Below are 27,625 nucleotides of genomic sequence, written 5' to 3'. Positions count from 1 at the left end.
CTGCCACCCAGGTACGCAATGTTCCTCCTAGCTTAGCAGGAGATACTGCTCACATCAAAGAAAATCCACTACTTCTGTATCAGTAAGTATCAAAGGAAAGAGTCTCTGATATGGCCAACATGTAGTTCCTGGGTGGAACTTAAAGATCTGCCACAGCCAAAATCCCCATTAAGTTCCAGGCCTTTGAACTTTGTTTTTCTGCTGTTCTGCCCCCTATTCCAGGCCAAACCGCCCCTCCAACTCCCCAGGTGAGAGGAGGCCAGATAAAAGGCCTATCAGCCGGTTACTGCAGACACTCAACTCAGACACATTCAGAGGTATGTGGGGGTAAAGGTCTTGAGGCATGAGCTTTTATTTGTGGCTTGCTTGGATGAATTCCCTGCCGAGGTGACGTCAACACTATTCCTGTGAGGTGGGGATTATTTTCTCTCTTGTTCAAATAAGAAAGTTGAGAAAGAGGTGACATGAGCTGTCTGAGGTCCCATAAGTAAAAGGGGCAGAGATGAAACAAGATTTCAGCATTCCTGACTCTAAGTCCAGTATTCTCCCTTCTTTGACATTATCTAGAAAGCCCAGGATCCTGAATTTTGGGGGGAGCAGTAGTTCTGTGTCTTTTGATGCCTAGGGACCTTCTCATTGTCCTACACTCAATCTCAGGATGGCCTAAGAATTCACCCAGAACTCAATATATGAATAGGATCCAGCCTGGGCATGATAATCTTCCTCTTCTCTGGGACCCTTTAGTACACCTGAGGTGTGCAAAGAAGGGCACTGGGCACCCCCAGGATCTTGAACACCCTTTAAGGTAAGTAAGGAACTCAGAAAATTGGACTAAGACTGAAGCCTTTTAAATTAACAGATCTCAAAGCTCTGGGAAACTTGGGTGTAGAAAGATATCTTTGAATACGAATAAACAGGTTCATAGAACCCATTGCCTTGGATTTACTGTGTTTCTGTCACTGTGTGCCAGTCTTCCTCCTTCTTTGTGCAAAAGGCAGGAGCCAGGAATCCAGAGGCCATCCCAACCCTTGCCTTCCTTAACTCAGTTACCTCATATCTCTTATCCCCACCTTTAAGTGGCTAAGAGGCATCTGCTTTGCACATCTGTCTTGCTATGTGCTGGTACCTTCAAAGGATCAGAACACTCTGAGTCAGGCTCAAGGACTGTGTATCATGCCACTGCCAGCTGGCTTCCCTGTGCAAAAAATGTGAGTGATTCATAGGATTTCTGGAAGCATACTATACTCAAAGAGAGTTCTCCTTTGGCCTGAAGCCTCACCATTCATCTTGCATCCTTTGATGGAGATATTGCTCAACGGTAAATGAAATCTCAACACGTTAACCTGGCAATTTTCCTTCATCAAGCCATACTGAGGTAAGCTGGCAGGGACGTGGATTCTGAATGGGGAAGGTCGGAGAGCAGATATAAGCATCTAAGAATGGAAGCTCCCCAAACAGCTGATCTTTTACATTTTAAGGATGTCTCTCTTCCTTTTCTTTCTTGTCTTTCCCAAGTCATTTAAGTCCAATTTGCCTCAAAGTCAATGCATCAGTGATTCACGTGCCTAATGCTTGCATTTTTCCAAATTTCATGTATTTTGAGAGGAGGATGAGTTTTCAAAGTCCCCTTTGAAAAAATTTTCATCTTTTAAATGCTCTCTAGTGTTACACTTGCTTTTGAGCAGAGGAATTTCGGTTGATTCATCTAGAGCAGCGTTGTTCAGTAGAACTTTCCGTGATGATGGAAATGTTCTATGTCTAAGCTGTCCAATATAATGGCCACTAGCTCCATGTGGCTATTGAATGCTTGAAATGACTGGAGACTGAATTTTAGTTTAATTAATTTAAATAGTCGCATGTGGCTAGTGGTTACCATACTGGACAGTGCAGTGGAGTCTTCTGCTTGTTGAAAGCTTCTGAACAAATATACTTTCAGGGAGAGGGGCAATCACTACCTTCTTACTGTGTAACTCATAACATCAGAATTTTACCCTTCTCTTGGACTCTTTTATTTTCCTTCCTATTTGGTTTCAGGAGAGTAAAGCAACAGATAAAGGATGAGGGGGACAGATGGAGGAGAGTTTGGAATTTTGAATGGTAATTAGGGCTCCTCCGCCTATGCCCCAACTCCCTGATCCCCTCAGCTGCTAGTTGTCAGCAGGCTATTTCATCTTCTTCTGCTTTGTTGTTTTCTCCTTAACACTTACTACCATCTATGTATTTCCATATTATCTTATGTAACTCGCATGTCAGCTCTATGAATGTAAGGACTTTGGTCTGTTTTGTTCACCACTATATTCCAGTGCCTAGAACTTGGAATGTAGTTAGGCATTTAATCAGCACTTATTACATGAATGAACTCCCCCTCCACTCACACAGGCATAAATTCTAGACAGATTAAAATCTTAAGTGTAAAAAAAACGAAAAAATGGAAATGAAGGTGGTTTTCAAACATCTAGAGGAGGAAGGAAATTCTGCACTTAGTACTGATAGCTAACATTTATGAGTGTACGCTATGTTTCAGGCCCTTTGCTTAGTGCTCCATACACATCAGAGTATTTAACCCTCCCAGTAACCCTACGAGATGAATATTGATATTATTTCTATAATGCAGATGAAGAAACTGAGGCTCTGGGAATTACATGATTGGCCTGGTTTCCACAGCTAAAAGTTGGTGGGGTTAGGATTCTAGCTCAAAACTATTTGACTCTGGTGTGTATGTTCTTTCCTCTCTAAAATACTAAACAGCAAACAGTATGATGACAGAAATGACCTTTGTATTGCCTAGAGAAGGACGGGAGGTGGGGAAACATAACCCTAATGTCCTGTTAATGGGAGTCTAACCCACCCCTCAGAGAGAAAAACATGGCACCAATTATCCAAAGCCTGAAATAGAGAACACATTTTGCCCAGCAATCTTTCTCTACTAACTCATACTACAAAAACAATAATATATGTGCCAAAGCTTTGACTATAAGGAGGTTCATCAGGAGATTTTTATTACAATAAAAAATTGGAAATATTCAAGTCTTCATGATCTGGGGAATGATGTCATATTTACAATTGGATTGTTGGCCTAACTTGTATGATGTGATTGCATTTTTTTGCTTCCTCTCTTCTGTATACTTTATTCAGAATGACTAGTTATTTCCTTGCTTCTTCAGGAAAACTTAGATAGGTCCCCACAAATTTTGTGTGACTCTTCAGTCGTAAAACATCTTCTCACCTTGATAATTAAACTGTGTAGGCCCATGTAATTAGCAACAACTCAATAAATTGTTTAGAATAGTGGACTCTTCTTTCCCTCAGAAGCTCCAGTTATGGAAGATGATGTGGTCAACATGTCTCTCTTGGGCTCTTTGTGATTCTCTTCCTCCACCTCCACATGGCTAAAAAAACCCCTTTCTGGTGCCTGGGTAGTGGAGGGAAGCAGGACCAACAAGAGGGAGTAGGAGAGTTCTTACACAATAGATAATATCAGAAGCTGGCATTGTGCTTCTGGTCCTCTTTCATGGGAGATTTCCAGGGTTCATTGGAAACACAAAACAGCATCTGGCCATTTACAAATCACGTATTTCCAAACTGCAGCCCACTTGTCTGCCAACTACAGGCCACTTTAGCCAGATTCCCTACCCTTTAGAGTCTTCAGTCATGACTCAAGTATACAGTGTCCCCACAAACTTCTGGGGACACACAGTCAGCTCTGAGTAGCATCCACAAAGCCTTTTCTCTCAACTTGGAATTAGAAAGCAGCATCCTTGCTTCCCCAAACAAAGCTTTTTACTGATAAAATCTCCTTCAAAATCCTTTCTACGACTCCTTCAACTTTGGATTGTCTACATTGGTGAAAGTTTTGAGTCTCCTGGCCATTTCTTGGTCATCATCTTTTCTCAAGTCCTGCTGAGTAGTCCATCTTATAACTCACTCTGCAATCACTCTGGTACTCTCTCTTAGGGTCTTAACTAAAACTTCCATTATATCATCCTATTACATATATTCTTAAATGAAAATTCAGGGCACTTAATGTGTTCTATTTTTACAATTTCATAAAAATAATGACCACAACATAATAAGATACACATATACTGGTTATCTCTGGGTGGTGGAATTATTAATGCTTATCCATTTCCTCTTTGTATTTTTTATTGTTGTTTTACAAATTATACAATCTGAAGATTTATTGCTTTTTAATCAGAAAAAAAGCAATGCATTTTTAAAAGAAACAATTTTGCAAAGGAAGGGGTCTGCAATGTGAGATGAGGAAGAAGCCTGGGGAAGCCAATGGTTAGCTTGATGTATTGTTAGGTGCCAGAAGGTGAAAAGAAAAGTAGGAGAAAGAATAACACAGTATTCACTAGCCCTTTTTCTCTCTTTCCTACTCTCTTCTCCTTAATTCCTTGTCTTCCCCTAGCAGCATTGGGAGAAGATCTGTCTTCTGCCAGAACTTAACCCAAACACACATAGAGACTACCATGAAGCCCTGGGTTCGCCTATTCGTCATGCTCAGCTGTTGGGTTGTGATGCTCCTGTCTGTGCTGGGAAGCTTCAGGAACAAACCTCCCTGTAGGCTGTGTGGCAAGGGAGGTGGGTGCTCTGTCCAGACCTGGGATGTCTAGCATAATCCACTCAGGGTCCACATTTTCAGGATTATTCTTTGAAGGATAAGAACGCTCCTTGAAGCAGAGACATCCAGGAAGATTAGGTTGGATGTTCCCAAGCTGGCATCCCTTCAGCCTCCCTCTCCCAGCTCTGGAAGCAATAACAGGTATAAGAAAAGGGATTGTAGCTTTTGTCCACATTCCATAAGCTAGCAAGAAATAATATTTTCCAGTGTCAGACCACCCTGGGTAGAGGAAACATCGCCACAGTTTCCCTCTGAGCCCATCTTTTCAGAATCTCTGTGCTTTATCTGAATGAGCTTTTGATGAGTACCAAAAGGGTAATATTTTGACACATTGATTTAGTTTGAAGGGAAGAGTCTTTTAGAACATGAAAAAATGGACAAGACAAATAAAGGGTCTTTATGAGTCAAAATTTGGCGTCATAAGATAAGAAAATGAGGACAATGAAGGGACTGAGAGGGCAAGTTGTGGGCCAGTGAAAGATATGGACTCCAGGGAGAGGCTGAGTGCTTGAGCGGGATCAGCAGGTTCCTATTCTCCCCCGGCTCAGTTTTCCATTTTGCGAATTGGGTATGGAAATTGCAGCCAGAGGATACACAGGCTGTGAAATTTAAAGTTATACGAGAATAGATTTGGTGAGGTGGTATCATATGTGGGGAGGGTGTCCTAGGTCCTCTCTTCAGAGAGCGCGGAGAAGGTCAAAGGTCTGCGATGCTGTGGGGACATGTAGAGAGACGAAAGGCGTGTCATGCAAGGATCATGTCCTGTGAAAAGACATGGGCTAGAATTCGAGGAAGGGATTTTCTTGAAAGGCAGAGAAATACTTTGTGGCTTGGAGCTCAGGTTCTAGAGCTCAGGGATTGTTAAGCTTTAGAAAGGTTTCTTCTCCAAGTTGTGGGTGGATGGACCCTGCCAACTTCTACCACCTCAGTTCTAGGTGAAAGAAGAGAAAGTGAGCAGTGCTGGGTACAGCCTCCATTAAAGTATTGTGGAAAAAGGTGCACTAAATTGCAGGGATGTTTACGTCCAAATCATACATGTTGCTGGACCTTCTGTGGAAACATCTGCTTGGACAATGAGTGAGTGGTTGGTGGGAAGGTTGGGCCTAGGCATGCTTCCCCACTGCTTCTCACCTTCGTTTGGAAGCTGTGACTTGGAACAAAAGATTGCAGTCACCCAAACCCTGGTCAAAGAAACAGGCAGCTTAAGGCAATGCTCTCCTGTCTCCACACACCTAGGCTGCCACTCACTGCAAAATAAACCAAGATACCAACATGGTGGGGCCTCTATTTTTTTTCACTCTTATTCAGTTCCCCTAAAACATCACCCATCAATTTGTTCATCCATTCTTCGTCTAAGACCCCAATTGGTGCCTCCTGAGTCTGGCCTCTCCATTGGCCCCTTGTCTCAGTCAGGCCCAAGGGGACACCGTCTCTGCCTGTCTGCTCAATTGGCAAATCTCTTGGGAGAAATTACTTAAAAATGAGCAAATCCTGATCTTACAGGAAAAATTCTCATTCCCATTAACTGGGGCCAAGAGTGCTATTAAGTTTGAGGATGGATATCTCCCAGGGTTCCCCGACTTTTAACCATTTAACTTTTGTTTTCCAGAGAACCCTTTAAATCCATGCTAAATCCACACTAAAATAGCTGGGCCACCACTAGTGTGGGCTGGAGCACGACTCTGGTCTGAGAAGAGCGCTGCCTGGCTCCCTGTGGGGATACCCACCTGCTCCAGGGGAGGACCTCTCTGTTCTCTCCTTGACCTCTCCACCCTGAGAAGACTCAAGTCTTTGCCAAATAAACCGATACACTGACTTGAGGGCTTTGCATTTTTTTGTACTCCGTGCCTGTGACTCCATTTCTCTCACAGTTGTTCCCATCCCACCATCAGCACAGACACCCAACTCTGCCTTCCCAGTTAGTCAGGTAGGCCCATGGCTATAGCAAAAATACACAGACTTATAAAAATCTCATGGGGTTAACACAGTACAAGTTTATCCTTATTCACAACACATTTCACTGAGGGAGGTCAGTGAGCAGGCACCCATGCCATGATTCAAGGACCCTGGTTCCTTCCATCTATAGCTCCATCATCTCCCAGAGCCTCCTATGTATCTAGCCAGCATATGAGAAGAAAGGGAGCATGGAGGCTCATACAAAAGGTTTTTAAGGGCTGGGTCTAGAAGTAGAGTTCATTATTTCTACCCACATTCTATTTGCCATAATGTAGTTATATGGTCCCATTTATTTGCAAGAGAGATAAGGAAATACAATCTAGCTGTATGCCCAAGAAGAACATAAAAAGGGATTTGGTGAGCATATGGCAGTCTCTGACCTGTCTACTTATGCAAAGCCAAACTTCTCAACCAAGACCCAAGACCTTGGCCTCCCTCCATGTCACTCTGTCCAATGGAACAAGCACCCTCCTGGTAAGAATTTAGCATCTCCAGTCATTAGAGAAAGCTTTCCTGCCCTCAGGGTGGGTACTCTGAACTTCCAGAATGATTCCTCCTTCTGCTATCCTCAGTATCCTCTTATTCCTGCCAGGTCAGTTCTGTCTGCCTGGCAGTTTTACCTGGATAACATTACTCATATCCTGAGGTTTCAGGTAATGCAAGGCAGGTTTCCTACTCGTGTAGTTTCCCTAATTATATCTGAATTTCTACCATTTGTCATTAGTATCTTGAAATTTATTTAAAAAATATATCTTCCCCCAGATGAAGAGATTATAGACTACCTACTATGTATCTAGGCTTGTGCCTCTTCCTCGCCCAGAGGACAAGATATTCTCACTTGGATGGATGAGTCAGCACATCACACTTACCAACTGGATAGCCCAAGGAAAGGCTTTGGAATGTGATGCAGCAAAGACCAAGGCCAGGCAAGGGACTAAGGCCTAACAGAACACTGGCCACTGTCCTAGCGCTCAGAGCAATGAGAAGGGACAATGGCCCAGGGGCTCAGTAAACGTCCCTCAGGAGTGGGACTTTGTACTGACCTTCAGGTATAGGAAGGACTTGGAGCTCTTTTGAGTGAAAGTGGTTATTTCTTCCTGACAAAAAAAGTAAAGAAGAAAAAACGTTAGGAACCCCCACAGGAAGGACTAGGGGAGGAAAGGGTTGTCCTCTGGGGTATCCTTGATATTGTGAGGGAGGAAAAACAATTTCTCCTCTACCCTTCTAGGTTTTGGCTGAGATCATTGCCCCCTGCAATAAAAGACAGATTAGCAGGAGAAAAACAAACAGGAGTTTAACAACATTTATTCTTCCTGTGTACGTGGGAGATATCCAGGAAAACTGAGTAACTCCCTGAAATGTCCAAGTCCTCACCTAAGTACCATCTTCAGCTGGAGATAAAAAATGTTGGGGGGCCAGCCCCATGGCCTAGTGGTTAAGTTTGGCATGCTCTGCTCTGGCAGCCCAGGTTCATGGCTTCCGTTCCCAGGTGCAGACCTACATCACTCATCAGCCATGCTGTGGCAGCAACTCACATGTAAAATAGAAGAAGATTGGCACAGACGTTAGCTTAGAGCTAATCTTCCTCAGCAAAAAAAAAGAAAAAAAAAAGATGTTGGGGGAAGGGAAAGGTCATTTATGGGAGGTTACTCTGAAAGGCACAGTAACAAGGGTAAGGTTGTTATGCAGTTTTAAGTTATTGCCTTCTCCAGTGACAAAGAGTTTCTAGAGATTTAGAGTCATCCTTCTCTTCCTGGTACAGAGAAGAGGACACCCTTACAAATGGAGATTTCCCTTATAAATGTAAATGTCTCTTACAAAAGAGTAACTTTTGCTCAGTTTTCAGAGCTTCTCCTGTGTCTGCACCTTCTTAAAAATAACCAGGCTAGAATAGTCCTTATGCCAAAGAGGTGTATTTTGGGATGACAAATTCTGCTCCCCTTCAATATCGTTTCTCATTCATGCCTTCATCTGCCAAGTCTGGGTCATGAGAGGTGGAAGGGAGAGATGTTGCTTGGCCAATATTAACAAAAGAATAATTGCCACGGATAAGTGGAAGGGCACCAAAGGGGTCAGTAAAATGTGGACACACAGGGCCCGTGGCCTAGTGGTTAAGTTCAGCGCGCTCCACTTCAGTGGCCCAGGTTTCGTTCCCAGGCATGGACCTATGCTGTGGCGGCAACCCACATACTGAAAAAAAAAAAAAAAGAAAAGAGGAAGATTGGCACAGATGTTAGATCAGGGCAAATCTTCCTCAGGCAAAAAAAAGAAGGTTGGCAACAGATGTTAGCTCAGGGTGAATCTTCCTCAGCAAAAAAAAAGAAAAAAGAAAAAAGAAAAGTGGACACACAGACAGCACTGCCCTTCTGCCAGACACATAGAGACAGAACACAAGGGTTATGGATTGTGTAGACTGAGCATCACTGAACTTTCATCTGTGCCACCCACTGAAGAAGATATGAAGCCCATATTGTCCTTCCTTGTCATGGTGGTTAATGTTAAGCCTAACCTGAAGGATGGGCTGTGGAGAGAACACCAACATCTTTGTTACTGACACTGAAGTGGTAGTAAATGCTGAGATTATCACCTGTTAGCATAACCCATCACTTTTGCCCAGCGGCACCAAGTGTATATGTCAATGAGTTACCGTAGAAGACACTCTTGGTACTCTGATCAGACACCCATCTTTCAGCTCCTGCTAGTGCTGTGGTTAACGGTGTACACCTGCAACCTTCCCCAGCTAATTCCTCTCAGTTGCTGGGAGTCGCCTCAGCTAGATATGCCTGCCTCTTGGGGTGATGGAGCCTACTACAGGGATACAGAGCCTGACTCCTTTGCCTCCAGGTGGGACAACTCTGTAGAGAGATATACACTCTAGAGCTTTGTCTGAGGCCGAAGGTGGACTTTACCTGAGATCGCATCCTTGCTCAGTCCCTGCCATATTCTGCTTCCCTCACTCCCTTAGACATTTTCGCTGAAGGGCATTACCTTGTGAAGGGCACTCCCTCACACGCACCTGAGATCCTGTCTCAGGTCTGCTTCTAGGAAACCTGATCTAAGACTAGGGTGACCAAGTCATTGTGGTTTGTTGAGATTTTCCTGGTTTTAGCACTAAAAGTCTCACATCCAGGGAACCCCCTCAGTCCTGGGCAAACTGGAATGGTTGGTTGCCCTGCCTAAGACAATTGTCAGGTTTAATTTAGAAAAATGCCCCATACATATACCCCTGAACTCAAACCTATTGGCCTCATTAGTTCCTGAAAGATGTATTTGTGAATAGGGTATTAAGACTATATTTCAGTTGGATTGTGACTGGTTAATGCAATGGGCTTCTTTCTCCTGACATGGAACAATTCTGGGTGTAGAGTGATCCTAAGACCCTCAAAATTGGCATCAGTGTATGAGATAAATAGCTTGATGCCTAAAATAGCAAATTCTAGAAAAGGAGCTTTAAACAAAATGGTTACTGAAGTCCAATCAGCCTGTCCACACTACCTCCCTCCCCCAACAAATTCCAAGGAGCTCAAGAGGGCATGAAATCAAAGCCAATTTTGTTCCCTAAAATGCCCTTGTGTAAGGCCTGATAACATTGGATCAATTCACTGAAGCACTTGATAAGCATGGAGAAATCTTAGTCAAGTCTTGCTTATTAGCTTTGAATTTCCAGATATCTTCAAAGTTGATGGACAAGGTCAGGCAGGAAGAAAGAGCTTTCTGCAGGATCTATCCTTATCTCTTGCTGCAATAATATATGCCTAAGATAGTTTATTGGGACCTATCAGATTTGACATTAAATGACAGATAACTTCAAATGCACATACTCAGACAAATGACAATCCAGCAGCATGAGGAAACATTCCTTGTGTTCCTCCATAGTCCTGCCTAAAGCAATTATATTTTCAAGATGAAAGAGTTCATCTGATTCACCCACCTCTCTTTTTCTCTCCATCAGCCACTGATAGTTGGCTGGGGCCCCAGGTAAGCAATTGCTTAAATCTTGAGTTTTGACTTTTTTTTTCTTATTTAAAGACATCTGTTTTTCCTCCCTTTGAACATTTGAAGGGATTTTATCCAGTTCATCTGATGCATTCCGAAGAGGCAGCCAGTTTTAGGGGGACAATTAGTTCCTTGACAATCAAAACATCAGAACTGTACACTTTTGGTTACTTCTTCTAGTTCCCTTTCTACTTGGGACAGAAATAGGAGGATACTGGTAGTAAGGTGGTAGAGCCAAAGAATGCACACTCAACTTCATCAGCTCATCTTACGCATCCTGTAAGTAGTTACTTTTCTTCCGTGGGGACTCCTAATGTTCTCCAGCCTCCCGCTCCAGTGTGTCTGAGCTGTGCTCCCGGCCCATGATGCAGTGTCAGTGAGGATTGCCCTTCACCATCATAGCAGTATTTCACCTTCTCCCAGATTAGATATCCTGTTTCCTAGCTCCTACCTCTCCCTCATTCTTAACAACCTCATTTTGGTAATACACACCCTACAGGAGCATCTTGAGAGAGGTTACCTGAGAAATAAATAAGAAAATAAATAAATAAAAATTTTGAGACTTCTCATGCCTTCATTCTACCCTTACATTTAACATAGAGTTTGGCTGATATATCAGTTTGGATTAGTTTTGACTACATATAACAACAGCAGCAAAGAAAATAGTGGCTTAAATAAGAGGTTAATTTTTTTCCAAGCATGAGATTCAGGATTCCAGAACAAGTATGAAGACAAAGCTGTGGAAGATCAAGGCCCCTTCACCTTTCTGCTCCACTGTCCTTGGTATGGGGCTTCCATTTTCAGGGGCACCTCACGACCCACAAGGACTAAGAAAGATATTAGATAGTCCCCTCACCCAAGTATAAACTTCAAGACAGGTTAAAAATTTAAATCAAAGTAAGAAAATTCAAACCATAGCAAAACTAGAGGAAAATGGAACAGACTATTCCTTAAAACTGGAGGAGGAAAGACTCTGTGGTGTTAATAATAAAAATGACATTGTAGTGTAGCATTTCCGGAATATTAATCCAGTTATTTTTTTTCATTCTCTGCAATTCCTTTTTTTCATCAAGCCCTTTCCCCCATGAAACTAGGACATGAGGCTGAGGTTTATTTCCCCAGGGAAAAGGGATCACAAAACAAACCAGTGAGAGCAGAGTCACGTTCATGGGTTCGAGGTTTTGAACGCTATTACTGGTACTTGAGAGAGAAAAGTTGTTTTTCGGTTTTTGTCTTGTGTTTGAAATGACAAAGACTTGGCTTTGACTGTCAAGTGTATGGAGTTTATACAATAACCTTAGAGTTAGGAATAAAGCTAAATAACTAAAGAACAGTTTTTGTTTACTGCAAAAGTTACAAACATCTCACCAGTTGGTGGGAGGCAGAACACTGGAGTGGATTAGGATAGAAACAGAAACATCTAGATATGTTTGGAAATTCCAAAACAGAAAGCAGACCTACAGTTAAATGGGATATTTGAATATGAACATATTTGTTTTCTATTGCTGCTGGAACAAATCACCATAAATTTAGTAGCTTAAACAACACAAATTATTATTTTACACTTCTGTAGGTCAGGAGTGAGACACCGGTCTCATCAGATTAAAAAAAACGTCAGCAGGGCTGCTTCAGAATTCAGTTCCTTGAAGTTACATGACAGATCTCCATTTCTTTCCAGGCTGTCAGCTGCAGGCTGTTTTCAGCTTTTGGAACCCACTCAAATTCCTTGGCTAGTGGCTCTGTCCCTCCATCTTCAGAGCCAACAATGGCGAGTTGATGGATTTCTTTAGTAATATGTTTGATTTCTTTCCTCTTACTTACTTGTTTATTTATTATAGGTTTCTGGTTTCTGATTACCCTGAGGTTCACATATAATATTCTACGTACATAGCAATCTATATGGAGTTGACAGTCTCTTTAGTGAGACTTCTTTCTAAAAGCTCTTCTCTTTTACTCCCCTCCTCCCACATTTTATGTTTTTGAAATCATATCTTATCTCTTATTTTGTATATGTCTATCCATTACCCTCTTATCATTGAAATACGTAATTTTAGTACTTTTCTCTTTTAACCTTCATAATATCTTCATAGGTAGTTGATCTACTACCTTTACTGTATTTTTGCCTTTACCACTGGTTGTATTGCCTGTTTGGGTTTTATTTTGTTTTTTGTTTTTTTTTTGGATAATTTTCTTATCCTTATTTGTGGTCTTCTCTTTCCCACTTAAATAAGTCCCTTCAGCATTTCTTGTAGAACTGATTTCTCCATGATAAACTCCTTGAATTTTTGCTTGTCTAGGAAACTCTTTATCTCTCTTTCCATTCTGAATGATAACCTTGATGGATAGAGTATTCTTGGCTGTAGGATTTTTCCTTTTAGCACTTTAAATACGTCATTCCATTCTCTTCTCACCTGTAGGGTTTCAGCTGAGAAGTCAGCTGATAGCCTTATGGGCTTTGCTTTGTATGTCACTTGCCTTTCTCTTGCAGCTTTTAGGGTTCTCTCTTTATCTTTAATTTTGGATGTTTTAATTATAATGTGTCTTGATGTGGGCCTCTTTGGGTTTACCTTGTTTGGTGCTTTTTGTGCTTCCTGTATTTGGATGTCTGTTTCCTTCCTTAGGTTAGGAAAGTTTTCAGCTATTATTTCTTCAAACAGATTCTCTGCCCCTTTGTCTCTCTCTTCTCTTTCTGGGACACCTATGATACAAATGTTAGTGCACTTGATATTGTCCCAGAGGTCCCTTAGACTGTCCTCATTCTTTTTAATTCTTTTTTCTTTTATCTGTTCAGCTTGGTAATTTCCTCTAGTCTTTCGCCCAGCTTGCTGATCCATTCTTCTGTATCATCTACTCTGCTATTGAGTCCCTCTAGTGAATGTTTCATTTCCAGTATTGTATTCTTCATTTCTGATTGGTTCTTTTTTATATTTTCCAATTTTTTGTTGACATTCTCACTGTGTTCATCTAGTCTTCTCCCAAGATCAGTGAGCATCCTTATGAGTTTTTGTTTGAACTCTTTGTCAGGTAGATTGCTTATTTCTGTTTCATTTAGTTCTTTTTCTGGATTTTGTCCTGTTCCCTTGCTTGGAATGCATTCCTTTGCCTCCTCATTATGCCTCTTTCTCTACTTATATCTATGTACTAGGTGAGTCAGCTATGTCTCCTGAGCTTAGAGAAGTGGCCTTATGTAAGAGATGCCTTTTGAGGCCCAGCAGTGTGCTTCCCTCTCATCATAGTCCAAATGTTCCAGGAGTGACCCCTGTGTGGGTTACTTGTGTCCTTCTGCTGTGGCAGGGTTGCTCTTACTACAGGAACCCAGGGAGTCTAGGCTTTCCCTCCCTGGCTGGCTGTTTGTAAATCAGGTTTGAGGAGCCCCAGCACCGTTGGCTACAAGGTCTAATAGCACACTCCTGTTGTATCTTTCCCATTAAATGAGTAAGCACCCAGTGTAGCTGGTTGCTAGGTCCAGTGGCTTACAATTACTGTAGGCCTCTGGCCTGCAAGCTGTTGTCAGATCTCTTAGGATTGCAGCCGAGTGGGGCTGGCCCCAGGCACAGGATCACCCAATTGTTTCAGGCTTTGGAAGGTGGGGCCAATACCTTTTGTGGCTGTTTAAGAAGCACAGGTATTCTGCCACTGATAAGCCCCAACCCCCACAGGTCCACACACACCATCAACACTTGTCCTGGCCCATGCACACTTCCTGACCCCCTGGAGCATACCCAGTCACCCCACTGCAGAGGTCTCCACCTCTCCACCACCACCCCCAACAGTTAACCTGGTCCTCACACAGGCCCTGCCCCACAGAGGTGGACAAACTTTCTTGCCTGTAGAGGATCCAGGTACCCAGTCTATTCAGGCTGAAAAGTTGCCTGAGGGCTTGCTGTTGGGTGGGGCCAGTCCCTAGGGCAGGCTGCCTGCCCTAGCTGAACTGGATTAAATCTGCACTCTAGTGGGTGTGGCAGACCCCTGGGCTAACAGGCCAGGGGAAGAACTCCAATGGCATCTCCCAGCATCTGTGTCAGCAAGCCTGTACTAGGTCACAACAAGGGCCACCACCAATGTCTCTGTCTCTGGAGAGGTCTCACCTCTCAACGAGATGCACCCAGAGCCTACCAGGTGAGTCTCTTTTCACTAAAGGACTGTGCACCTTTCTTTCTGGTGATTTTAGGTTGCTCTCTGAGATGGGTGAATTTTTGCCTGGGTCCTTTAAGAGCTGGCTTTATTCCACTTATGTGGATAGCTTTTCTGGGGGTATTCCCCATTGTAGTTAGTAGACAGTGACGCCAGATAGTATGACACTAGTCTCAGTTGTGCTGAGTCTGAAGGGTGCTTACTGCAATAATATGCCCCTGCTAAGGTCCCCACTTCTCTACAGAGGGCTGCATACCTTAGGGTGGCTCCTGCCTGGCTCACTGTGAAGCTCTGTTCCTGGCAAAGATGGTTTTTTTCTCTCCAGAAGGAATTTCTGCCTCTTCTGCCTCAGTCAGAACTGACCCTTGTTGTGGGGGTTCTTTTTATCCAGTTTTCAGTTCTTTCCCTGGGGTAATTTTTCCAAGAAGAGTTTTCAGCTTGTGTTTGTGGGAGTTTTCAGTTGTGTTTGTGGGAGGAGGTGAGTTCAGAGTTCACCTATGCTGCCATCTTGACAAGATCTCTCCAATGGCAAGTTGAGTCTTTCTCACACTTTGACTCTCGCCTCCTGTCTCATCTCTCTAACCCACTTCAGCTAGGAAAGGTTCCCTGCTTTGAAGGACTCATGATTACATTGGGCCCACCTGTTTCCCCAGCTCAAGGCCCCTACCCTTAATCACACCTGCAAATCCCCTTTACCATGTAAGGTGATGTAGTCACAGGTTCCAGGGGTGAGGACATGAGCATCTTTAGAGAGAGCCGTTATTCTGCCTACTAAAATGTGTTTATCTCTGCTTGCAAATAAACCTCACTAAAATGATTTGATAAGAAACATTAAGACACAAGGTCAAAGAGAACAGGAGAGGAAACATAGTAAATAAGCAATTTCAAGAAATTGAAAACTGGAAAGCAATAGATAAATTAGTAAGTATCTTACTAAACTGGAAGAGGTAAAACCAAACTGCCTGGAGAATATGTCTGTATTGTATTGAGTCTTGGGCAGGGCTAGGGTGAGGACTGGAAAGGCAGCTGAATTAAGCCAAAGAAGCACAAAAAGTCTCAGTAACTGAAGGCACTAAGTGTCTCTGAAGATGGGAATGTGGATGTGGTTGAGAACTTGTTAAATGAGCAGTTGAACCTTGCTTTTATTGATTTCTTTATGTTATATATGTAAATTAAGCAATTTTTCACAGTCCTTCAATCCCTCGAAACTATTCCAGAGTCTTTGAAATTCAACTTCTTCACAGAACTGTCTCCTTCCTCCATTGCATTCTTCTTGAGATATTTGAAGATGGTCAACACCATCTGCTGTATCAACCTGGTGCTCGATCCCCTCCCACATTGATTGTGGTTATCAATCTATATACATATTGTCTCTAGCATTCAAAAATGTTATGCCATGCTCCAGTGACTTAAGTAGAGCCTTAAGAACTTTCATAATTTATTTTCTTGTGCATAGAAGAATCATGCACAAGACATGAAAACATGTATGTGGCAAAGCTTATATCTTTTATGAGTTCATCATTCTCAATATGCTGAATACTTACGATTTTTCTTCTAATATTATATGCTTTTCTAGTCCTCTTTGGCTCATGCACTTTATTCACAAGGTTTTAATTTTCACAGAAGATATTTGTACTTAGTAATGTGAGGGAGATGATACCAACAATGCACAATATGTTTAAACAACGTGAGCATGAAACAAACTGAATGACGACTCAGTGACTATACATCCTCTTGACTGGATTCACAGGTAACTTAAATGTTTTTGCCTGCACAGTTCCCTAGCATATTTTTTGAAAAATCTGAATCGAGGTGATGCAGGTAAAGTCAAACTCTTTCTCTTAACCTCGCCAATGCATCAAAACTTGTATTTTTTTTTGTTCCAACAATGTGATGGAACTTCTCTGTTGGACTCCAGGTCTTCCACAAAGGGTCTCTCATCTGTGAGTGATCATCTAAACGAGTGTTTTCCAGTGGCTCCTGGACTGTGGCCAAGTGGGGCTAGAGCCAGTTCACAGGCCACTTCAGGGTCCTATGCCGGGACCGAGGTCTGTATGCCTATCACCCAACTCCTGGGTGAAACTCCTCCCAGGATCCCTGGGTGTAGGGTGTTGGACCCCACAGCTCCCAGAAAGGTGCTTTTCTTCTTGGGTGGATGCCAGATTGTTGTTGTGCAGGGATGGGGGGGGGATTCCAGCAGGGGCGTCTTGTTCAGCTATCTTGCTGATGTCACTCCTGAAAATCACTTTAATGAAACTGAGTGATATAAAGTTGATATATCTATAGAAAATTTAAATTAAGTATGCTTAAAAAATGGAATATGCTGGTATCATTTAGGAGCTAATTATTGTGAAACACAGAAAACTTTGGGGAAATTTAGACTTAGAAAAAGTTGTTCCACTTCAATTTTTGTGGTCAATTTTTAAAAGTCTCTGATGATTTTCAAATTTCAATTTACTTATATTTACTGATATTCTTAAGTCGCTTTAAAAATGCAGTAAAATAGGGGGCAACCCGGTGGCATAGTGGTTAAGTTCAGGCTCTCCACTTTGGCAGGCCACCTCCCAACCCCCGGACCTATGCACCACTTACAAAGCCATGTCGTGGCAGGTGTCCCACATATAAGATGGAGGAAGATGCACGCAGACGTTAGGTCAGGGCTAATCTTCCTCAAAACAAAAACAAAACCCAGAAAAATGCTTATATAATAAATGTGTATATATATTTTTTATTGGGGAGTTTAAAGGTATCTTTCATGACAAATAAATGATACTGGTATCTATCTAGGTGTGGATAGCTGATAATACCTTATTAAATTTCTTTGTACTTTTCTGTTTTTCAAATTTCTAAAGGAAAAAATTTTAAAATTACAGAGAATTCGTTTCTGCAATGAGAGGAATATAAAGTATAAGAGAAGGAAAGTATCTCATGAGGCACCAATGCCCAGCCAAGGAGTGGTGGACAGAGAAGGAGAGGAAGCAGAACTGGATGGGGTAGTTAGAGAGCAGTCACGTGTTCTCCTGGCTCTGCACCCTGAAACTCTTCTCTTCCCCCAGCTGAACCTGGTGAAATCCTGGGGCTCCTCCCAAGCTCATGCTCAGACACTCAGAGCCAACATCATGAAGTGGTTGGTTCTCCAGCTGCTGACACTCTACTGCTTGGGGATCCTGCCAGCGTCAGGAAACTGGAAGGAAAGAATTGATTCTTTAGTTGAATTTCCAATTTACAGTAGGTATTCTGGCTGGGCTTCAAGGCGAAGTTGGGTAGAAAACAAAAGGATCTTTCCTAGTCCAATTGCAGGGAGGAACCAGGGGCTGGCAGATATAAAAACATTGGCTCCTTTTTTAAGCCAGGATACTCAAGGAAAGCTGAATGTTTAGTTCTGAAACTTGAGGGTCTCCTGACACTACAGGTAACAGAACGTTTGATGTGTGTTGTGGGGGCTGTAGTGGCCACATGGTGTTTTTGTCCAGGAGGACATTTGCGGTTGAAAGCTTCACAGGGTTCAGAGCCAGTGTGGAGGGTGCCTAGCTTGAGCTAGCAGGAATTTATGTCCTCAGTTAGGAGTTCCAAGGATGAGCACCAAACTGGAAAAAGCCTATTAATTATTTCTTGAAATACGCCCTTTGTTTAGGGACTTGAGTATTTCAGAACATCGGGCATGGGGAGGAGAAATAAAATGCATGCTTGGTGAAGACAAGTTTGGAACCAGTGGGGTAAAAATTGAAATCAGCAGAATTTAAGTGGGTTCCATCGTGTAATATTTAGCACTCTGGACTCTGAAATCAGCAGAATTGAGGGCAGAGTAGTGGGTTAATAACTAGTGATAAAGGTTTCCAGGGGGAAGAGCGAGGTTTGGAGGGCCATCTCAGCCAGGGGCAGAGCAGTGGAGGTGCAAGGCAGTTTCTTTCCCTGCTCTGTGACTCAGTTCCTCCCACCCTTTGAAACAGGAGTGGGAGACTAGAAGGTGTCTTGGCACCCTTTGTTCTGAGAATTGGGTTTCAGGACTCAGGTTCTGTGAGTTTAAATTCCATGGGAGTACCTTCAGGGTAGGTGGGTTGGTTAGAGGGTGGGAGCTGGATCTTGACTCCAGGAACCAAAAAGGCCACCATATTCCTTCTCAGTTTTTCCAAAGCTGAAATTGAAACCCTGCCCAAAGATTCCCACAGACGAGCATTGTGTCACCAATTGTCAGTTACACTCGGAATGTCAAATTGGTCATCGTTGCTGCAGGGCCTTCTGTGGAAATGTCTGCATGCTTCTCAAAGAAACTGGTAGGATCTAAGAAACACCTTTCCCTTGGCATTTGGTTCTCAAAGACTATGGCCTCCCAAACTGTGGGCAGACAGACAGCAGGAGACTATGCCTCCTCAGTCCCAGTATCCAATCCAGCCTGGGGACCCCTGCCTCTTCATCCAAACCTCGGAGCCCCCACTTTCCACTTGCAGGCTTAACTGATTTATCCAAACTCTAGGAGGTCTGACATTTAAGTCTCTTTGCTCATTGGACTTAAAATATCCTAAGAGAAGCCTTGAGTGGATATCTCCTAAACAACAGAAAACATCCTCCTCCAGGGTTTGGACGGATCTGTTACACTTAAAGAAATGTGCTTCTCTAGACTGTGTGGCTACTGAATACCTACCCCTTCTCTCTTCCAGGAAGCAGCAGTAGGAACAATAAAATCAGCAACATCATGTCCACTGTTGAGCCCTTGAACCGCCGGTGAGAGTTGGAGAATACCTGGGAGGCCTTGGAAGAATGCTACATGACCTTCAGTAGAATTGTCTTCTTGCCCCAGCTGTGGATAGGGGAGTGGACCCAGCCAATGTCTCTCCTACCTGCCAACTCTCTTCCCTGAACTATTATATTTTCAGGCTCAATTCCTTGACAAATAAGCTGTGACAGTAACCTAGAACCTCTGTTTCTTCTTCTATAGTCCCAGTTCCATTCGCTGTCCCTAATCTTTTACCTAACCCCCCAATGCCTGCCTCCAGTTTGGATCTCCTTGCCTTCTCACCCTTTAGAGGCTTGATCTCCTTAGCAGAACTTCTGAACTCTACTCTTTGTTCATGGACTAATATAGCTGGGGAAAACTGCTAATGTGTGGGATGTTTTTATGGCTACAGAAAACCTTGTCCCTCTGAGACTCGCATAACTTGATGCAGCCTTTCTCCCATTATTTCAGGCCTGTGATTCTAGTAGTTCCCCGAAAGCTTCCTCTCCTTTTAACTAATCCATGGAGGTATAATCTTCCCTGAAGGTGACGGCACCAATCGTCTAGAATCGAAAGGAAATGCCATTGGCCTCCCTAAGTTCTCTTCCCAGACAATGCCTAATTTGTTACCATTCTTTATTCAATCATTTGGGGTCTACAGGGATTTCGAATGTAAGTACTCCTACAAAGAAAAAGCATCCTTCAGAGAACTTACCACGTGCCCAGGCTTGTGGCAAGGGCCACTCCATGTGAGTAGAGGTGTCACTAACTCTATCTGTTGGCATATAGCTCAAGGAAGAGTTAAGTCTTATGATCCAGACAAGTAGAAACCAGGATGGGGCATGACAAGAAGGGACCAATGGGACATACAGGCAGTGCGTTAAAGTATAGAAGACAGGGGTTGCTATGGGTTGTGGTATCAGGCTTCCTGGAAGAAGAGATGATTGGTCCTACCTTGAGGGATGGAGAGGAAGTGTATAGCTCAGAGTGACAGTTATTTTCCTCCTTGACAGGATTAAATATAGAATTGGGAGCAGAGGGGAGGAAAGGGAACTTGAAGGAAATGAAAAGTTGACACCTTATCTTCCCCCTGCCCCTAGCAACAACAGATGAAGTTGCAAACAAGCTTGGATCAGGAATTTGCTATTAAGCTCTAGGTCCGTGGCATGTTATAGTTTGCCTTTTCTGATTTTCCTTTCTGGTCTCTGTTATACCCACAAAACCTGTAGGCACAGGTATCGTTTGCTAAAATTAGCAAGGAGAACCAATAGGGAAGACTGTTCACAGGCTGAACCCACCTGAGTTCACTCAGTAAGTTGAAGACAAACGGATACACAGACTTCATTCTCCAAACACCTCTGTACTTGAGTCTCCTGAAACACATCTATGTCAGAGGCTGGAGATGTGCTTGAAGTAGGGGTTCCAGTGGGGAATAGGGTCGGGGAGGGGCACTGTCCAGAGACAGCGTTAACTGAGATGGGCAAAGGAGGACAGATCCTTAGTGTTCTCCTGGATGAGCAAGGGGTGATTGCCTTAGGACAAAACCAATGAACTGTTTCCTGCTGAGCAATTAGAAATGAGAAGCAGTTGAGAAAAAACTCTGGAGCCACCTGGCAGATAGGACATTGTCCTTCACCCCCAGGTACACCAAGGAACACTCTGAGCCTTTGCAGTTGGTTGCCTTGCTTCAAAGCCTAGAGCTAACCCACTCTGGAAGCTGCAGAAGTGGGAGGTGACTGGTATCCAAAGGTGTGGACTGGGAGTCCTCCAGGGGGGTCTCATTCTAGCTTTACTGGAAGGATCGGTCCCAAGTAAACTGGCCTGCCATTGTCAGAAGCACGGCTGACCAGCAGACAATTTTAACACACTTCTCTCAGTAACTGATAGAATAATACAAAAAAAAAAAAAAAAAAAACTTAGCAAGGCTACAGAAGATTTGAACAACTGTCAATAAATAAAAAAGTAACCAATCAACTTATCTGGAAACGAATTCAGAATTACTGTGGAATATACATTCTTTTCCAGAGCACGTGGGACATTTAAAAAATGTCTCAACAAATGTCAATAAATTGAAATCAAACTGACCACTGTGGAAATAAGCTAGAAGTAAATAAAATAGCTATAAAAATTTTCCATTAATTAAAAATTAAGCAAAACAATTCTAAGGAACCATGATCAAAATGAAATCACAATAGGAAACAGAAAATATTTTTAACTGATAAATGAAAATCTGGCGTACCAAAATATGTGGATACAGAGTGATGCCAACAAAATGGTGACATAGGAGACCCCAACCTCTGTCCTCCAACAAATATCAACAATTAGACAGCTATCTAGGAGCAAAAACAGCTCCGGGAGAGTCTAGAGTCCATTTAAGCAACACACTGGAACAAAACCCCTGAGAATAACCCCATGAGAAGGAAGAACAGCTACATTTTGCCTGCATCACCCTATCCCCTAGGCCAGCGTTGCTCAGCACCAAGAGGAAACCTCCCAGTTAGAAAGAATTCCTTTCACTAGGAAAGGAAGAGCGGGAGGAGGGGACAAGTTCTCAGCCTTTTGGGGTTTCTGTTTCACCCCACCCAAACCAGCAAAACTGAGAAATAGACACAGGTAGGAAAAAGGAAGAAAACCAGGGCCTACCGGTAGCAGCCACACAGTAGGAGTGATTGTGATACACAGTAGGAGTGATTGTGATAAACAGTGAACTTCTCTGCAGACAAACCCAGCAGATTCCACCACTGAAGAAACTAATGGCCAGCATAGCCACCACAGACCCCTGAAGATGTCACTAGATTTTGCCCCACAGGTATTCACAGTCACTGAACCAGACATCTTAGTCCCTCCCTACTCCTTACCCCCTACTCCAACTGGAGCCCAGAAACCGTATTGGTAGCCAGTCCAGGCCTCTGTGGCTGTGTGACTGCAAAATGCCAACCTAGACCCCCACAGCTGACCATCACCACAGTGTGCATGCTTGGGGCTGGCCCCTCCATCTGTGCACTTGCATGCTACCAGCCTGACGCCCATGACAGGCCTCCACTGCAGTGCACACACCCCGGGGGAGATTGTGAAGCCACAGGAAAGCACGCGGACAGCTAGGGTCCCTGCAGCTGCTTGTGGTCCAGGCTCAGGATGTGTCTCTAGTCACCAGCCTGCACCACTGCACTCGTCTGCAGATAGCCCCTCCAGCTGTGCAACTGCACACCCCTGGCCCAAACCCAGGCTTTCAATAACAATCACAGGCTTCCAATGCCATGTGCCCATGACAAGACCCAGCAGCCACGGTTGTGCATTCCCACCGCCAGGGTCCCTGCAGCTTCCAATGAGCCCATAGTTGGCTCCTGCACTTGCTGCATGCCCTGCCCCACCCCCACTATGTATGTGTCTGCAACTGGTGCCTACCACTGCACAGGCACCTCCAGCCAGCCCCTGCAGCCAAGAGTGTGCACACCACCAGCTCTGGCCACCAACACTGCCTGCCCTGGTCCCTAACTGCTGGACCTGGAGGTGCTGCTGAGGATCACAACAGCCCTTGAAGCCACTCCGGCCCCCCCGAAGTACTCACAAGGGCCACACAGTTGTTGATGCTGTGAATTCTGTCAGCCTGAGCCAAAGAGACATCATGCTCCTCTGGACCTGGTGCTGCCATATGCCCCTGCTTGACATCCTGCACCACTAGACCCAGGGTCACAACACGCTCTAGTATGCTCCCACCTGCAGGTGAAAGTCTTCCCTTATTGTAGTCAGTCAGTAAAGTATGGAAGTGTTGACTGCTTCTTCAAATGCTCAGACATCTAAGCAAGGCTACAGAGATCATGAAGAATCAAGGAAACACGACTCCACAAAAGACATACAGCAAACCTCTAGTAAATGGCCCCAAAGAAATGGAGATCCAGGAATTGCTCAAGAAATAATGAACAAATTTGTTCTAAAGATGCTTAGAGAGCTGTCATAGAACATAGATAAACAATTTAACAATATCAGGAAAACAATTCAAGAACAAAATGAGAAGTTCGACAAAGAGATAGAAAAGAACCAAAATATTTTGGAGCTGAAGAGTATAGTGATGGAATTGAAAAATTCAACAGAGAGCTTCAAAAGCAGACTTGGCCAAGCAGAAGAATGAGTCAGCTGGCTAGAACACAGATCAATTGAAACTATTCCATCAGAGGAGTAGAAAGAAAAAAGGAAAAGGAAAGCGGATACACCATTAAAAGAAACAATCTATGTATCATTGGAGTCCTGGAAGGAAAAGAGAGGGAGAAAGAGGAAGAAAGTTTATTTAAAGAAATATTGGCTGAGAACTTCACAAACCTTGGAGAGATTTGGACAGCTAAGTTTATGAAGTTAATAAGTCACCCCAAAATTTCAGTCCAAAATGATCTTCACCAATACATCTTATAATTATAAACCATCTAAAATCAAAGACAAAGAGAAAATTTTTTTTAAAGGTAATCTGCATTTTTAAAGGTTTTTTAATATTAATGCTAAATATTAATATCATTTTAATAAGCTATTAAAGAAAAATGTCTTATTTCTTCAAAGAAATATAAAACAGAACATAAAGATTCTGGGTAACTTGAAAGAATGGCAAGACAGTTCTAAATTCACAGAAATTGGCTTCAACTATTTTCTTTTTTTTTTCAGTTTCTTTTTTTTTGTTGCAGTAACATTGGTTTATAACATTATGTAAATTTCAGGTGTATGTCATTATATATTTCAATTTCTGTGTAGATTACATCATGTTCACCACCCAAAGACTAATTACCATCCATCACCACACACGTGTGCCTGAACACCCCTTTCGCCCTCCTCCCTCCCCACTTCCTCTCTGGTAACCACTAAACCAATCTCTGTTTCTATGTGTTTGTTTGTCATTGTTTTTATCTTCTACTTTTGAGTAAGATCATATGGTATTTTACTTTCTCCCTCTGATTTATTTCACTTAGCGTAATACCCTCAAGATCCATCCACGTTGTTACAAATAGCCAGATTTCATAATTTCTTATGGCTGAGCACTATTCCATTGTGTGTATATACCACATCTTCTTTATCCATTTGTCCCTTAATGGGCACCTAGGTTGCTTCCAAGTCTTGGTTATTGTGAATAATGCTGCGATGAACATAGAGGTGCATGTATCTTTAGGCCTTCGTGTTTTCATGTTTGACAAAGAGAAAATTTTAAAAGCAGCAAGAGTAAAAAAAATTATTTTTTCATAAAAAGGAACCCTTGTATGGCTATCAGTGGATTTCTCAGCAGACACTTTTCAGGCCAGGAGAGAATGGGATGGTATATCCAAAGTGCTGAAAGAAAGAAACTGCTAACAAAGAGTACTTTACCCAGGAAAGTTGTTCTTCAGAAATGAAGGTAAGATAAAGACTTTCCTTAACCAACAAAAGACGAGGGTGTTCGTCAAACTAGACCTGCCTTACAAGAAATGCTGATAGGAGATCTTCAAGCTGAAATAAAGGGACAGTAATCGGTAACATGAAAACGTACAAAAATATACAACATGCTGGTAAAGGTAAGTACATAGATAGATTCAGAATACTCTAACACAGTAATACGGTGGTGTGTTCACCACTTAACCCTAGTATGAAAGTTAAAGGACAAAAGCATGAAAAATAGCTGTAGTTACAATGATTTGTTAATGAATACATAACATAAAAAGATGTATATTGTGACACCCAAAAATTAAAAAGGTGGAAGTAATAGGGTAGAGATTTATATGTGATTGAAGTTAAATTGTTGTCAGCATAAAATAGACTGTTATTTCTATAAGATCTTTTATGTAATCCTCGTGGAAACCACAAAGCAAAAACCTCCAGTAATCACAAAAGATAAAGAGAAGGTAATTAAAGTGTACCAATATTTAAAATTATCAATTCACAAAGGAAGTCAGCAGGAGAGAAAGGAAGGAGCAAAGGAACTATAAAACATTCAGGAAATAATTAATAGGATGGCATTAGTAAGTGCTTATCTGTAAATAATTACTCTAAATGTAAATGATAGACTTCTCCAATCAAAATGCATATAGTGGTTGGATGGATAAAAAAACAAGAGCTAACTATATGCTGTCTACAAGAGGTTCACATCAGCTTTAAGGGCATACATAGGCACAAAGTGAAGGGATGGAAAAAGATATTCCATGCAAGTGGAAACCAAAAGAGAGTAAGTGTAGCTATATTTTTTACAAAATGGACTAAGCCAAAAACAGTAATAATTACAAACAAGGTCCTTATATAATGATAAAGAGGTCAATTCATCAAGAAGATATGTCTATTGCAAACATATATGCACCCAATATCGGAGCACCTAAATAGATTAAACAAATGCTAATGGATTTGAAAAGAGAACTAGACAGTAATACAATAATAGTAGGGGACTTTAGTACCCCACTTTCAACAATGGATAGATCATTCAGACAGAAAATCAACAAGGAAACATTGGACTTGAACTGTACTTTAGACCAAATGGACCTAACAGACATGTACAGAACATTCCATCCAATAGCAGCAGAATACACATTCTTTTTAAGTGCACACGGAACATTCTCCAGTATAGGTCATGTGATAGGTTACTAAACAAGTCTTAGAAAATTTAAGAAGATTGAAATCATACCAAATATCTTCTCTGACTACAATAGTATGAAATCAGAAATCAATAACATGAGGAAAGCTGGGAAATTAGTAAATATGTGGAAATTAACACACTCCTGGGCAAACAATAGGTCAAAGTAGAAATCAAAAGAGAAATTAAAAAAATCTTGAAATAAATGAAAATGGGAGCACAACATACTAAAAACTATGGGATGCTGCAAAAGCAGTTCTAAGAAAGAAGTTTATAGAAATTAACACCCAAATTAAGAAAAAGAGAGATCTCAAATAAACAACCTAACTTTACACTTCAGGGAACTAGAAACGAAGAACAAACTAAGCCCAAAGTTAGCAAAGGAAGGAAATAACAAAGATCAGAGCAGAAATAAATGAAACAATAGAAAGAATTAATGAAACTAACAGCTGGTTTTTTGAAAAGATAAACAAAATTGAGAAACCATTAACCAGACTAAGTAAGAAAAAATAAGAGAAGACAAATAATTAAAATCAGAAATGAAAGAGTGACATTACAATTGATACTACAAAAATACAAAGAATCGTAACAGACCACTACGAACAACTATATAACAACAAATTGGATAACCTAGAAGAAATGGGTAAATTCCTAGAAACATTCAACCCGCCAAGACTGAATCATGAAGAAATAAAAAATCTGAACAGACCAATATCAAGAAGGAAATTGAATCAGTAATCAAAAATTTTCCAATACAGAAAAGCCCAGGATCAGATGATTTCACTAGTAAATTCTACCAAACATTTAAAGAAGAATTAATGCCAATTCTTCTCAAAGTCCTCCAAAAAATAGAGGGGAGTGAAACTCCCAAACTCATCTTGTGAGGCCAGCATTACCCTGATGCCAAAGCCAGAGAAGGACACTACAAGAAAAGAAAACTACAGGCCAATATCCCTGATGAATATAGATTCAAAAATTCTCAACAAAATACTAGTAAACCAAATTCAACAGCATATTCAAGATTGCAACATGACCAAGTGGAATTTATGCCTGGGATGCAAGCATGGTTCAACACATACATCAATAAATATGATACAACATATTAATAGAATAAAAGATAAAAATAATATAATCATCTCAATAGATGCAAAAAAAGCATTTGACAAAATACAACATGCTTTCATGATAAAACCTCAACAAACTGGGTAGAGCAGGAACATACCTCAATATAATAAAGACCAAATATGACAAGCCCACAGCTTGTCATCATATTCAATGGTGAAAGGTTGAAATCTTTTCTTTTAAGTTCAGCAACAAGACAAGGGTGCCCTCTCTCATCCTATCTTACACATATTTATTCAACATAGTACTGGAAGTCCAAGCCAGAACAATTAGGCAAGATAAAAATAAAAGGCATCCAAACAGAAAGGAAGAAGTAAAATCTTCTCTATTTGCAGATGATATAATCTGACATATAGACTATTCTAAAGAATCACCAAAAAACTGTTAGAACTAGGAAACAAATTCAGTAAACTTTTAGGATAGAAAATCAATATACAGAAAGCAGTTGCACATCTATACACTAACAACAAACTCTCTAAAAAAGAAACAAAGAAAACAATTCCAT

At 41.9% G+C, this 27,625-nt stretch overlaps 2 protein-coding genes across 6 annotated transcripts in view; both read left to right on the top strand.

Moving 5' to 3' along the window:
- The first annotated feature begins 216 nt into the window (after positions 1-216).
- WFDC9 (WAP four-disulfide core domain 9) lies at positions 217-6,439 on the top strand. 5 transcript variants are annotated; one of them, XM_070588420.1, is made up of 4 exons: positions 217-317; positions 4,415-4,584; positions 5,554-5,701; positions 6,234-6,439. In XM_070588420.1, exons 2-4 carry the CDS (start codon positions 4,473-4,475, stop codon positions 6,265-6,267), a joined length of 294 nt encoding a protein of 97 aa, XP_070444521.1. In that variant the 5' UTR covers positions 217-317; positions 4,415-4,472; the 3' UTR covers positions 6,268-6,439. The 5 variants fall into 5 exon arrangements, with proteins under 5 accessions (XP_070444521.1, XP_070444517.1, XP_070444518.1 ...); XM_070588416.1 differs by lacking the exon at positions 217-317 and adding an exon at positions 618-805; XM_070588417.1 differs by lacking the exon at positions 217-317 and adding an exon at positions 673-805 and having other exon boundaries at positions 4,412-4,584.
- A 13,508-nt stretch (positions 6,440-19,947) lies between these two features.
- The window catches only part of WFDC8 (WAP four-disulfide core domain 8), a 34,833-nt gene continuing 27,155 nt past the window's right edge, over positions 19,948-27,625 (top strand). The window contains exon 1 of the mRNA XM_070588407.1: positions 19,948-20,735. The gene's annotated coding sequence lies outside the window, so the exon portion shown is untranslated. The remainder of the gene's footprint in view (positions 20,736-27,625) is intronic.

This window comes from Equus przewalskii, chromosome 21 (assembly GCF_037783145.1).
Source record: "Equus przewalskii isolate Varuska chromosome 21, EquPr2, whole genome shotgun sequence".
NCBI classification, from domain to species: domain Eukaryota; kingdom Metazoa; phylum Chordata; class Mammalia; order Perissodactyla; family Equidae; genus Equus; species Equus przewalskii.
This window is presented reverse-complemented; position numbering and strand designations above follow the sequence as displayed.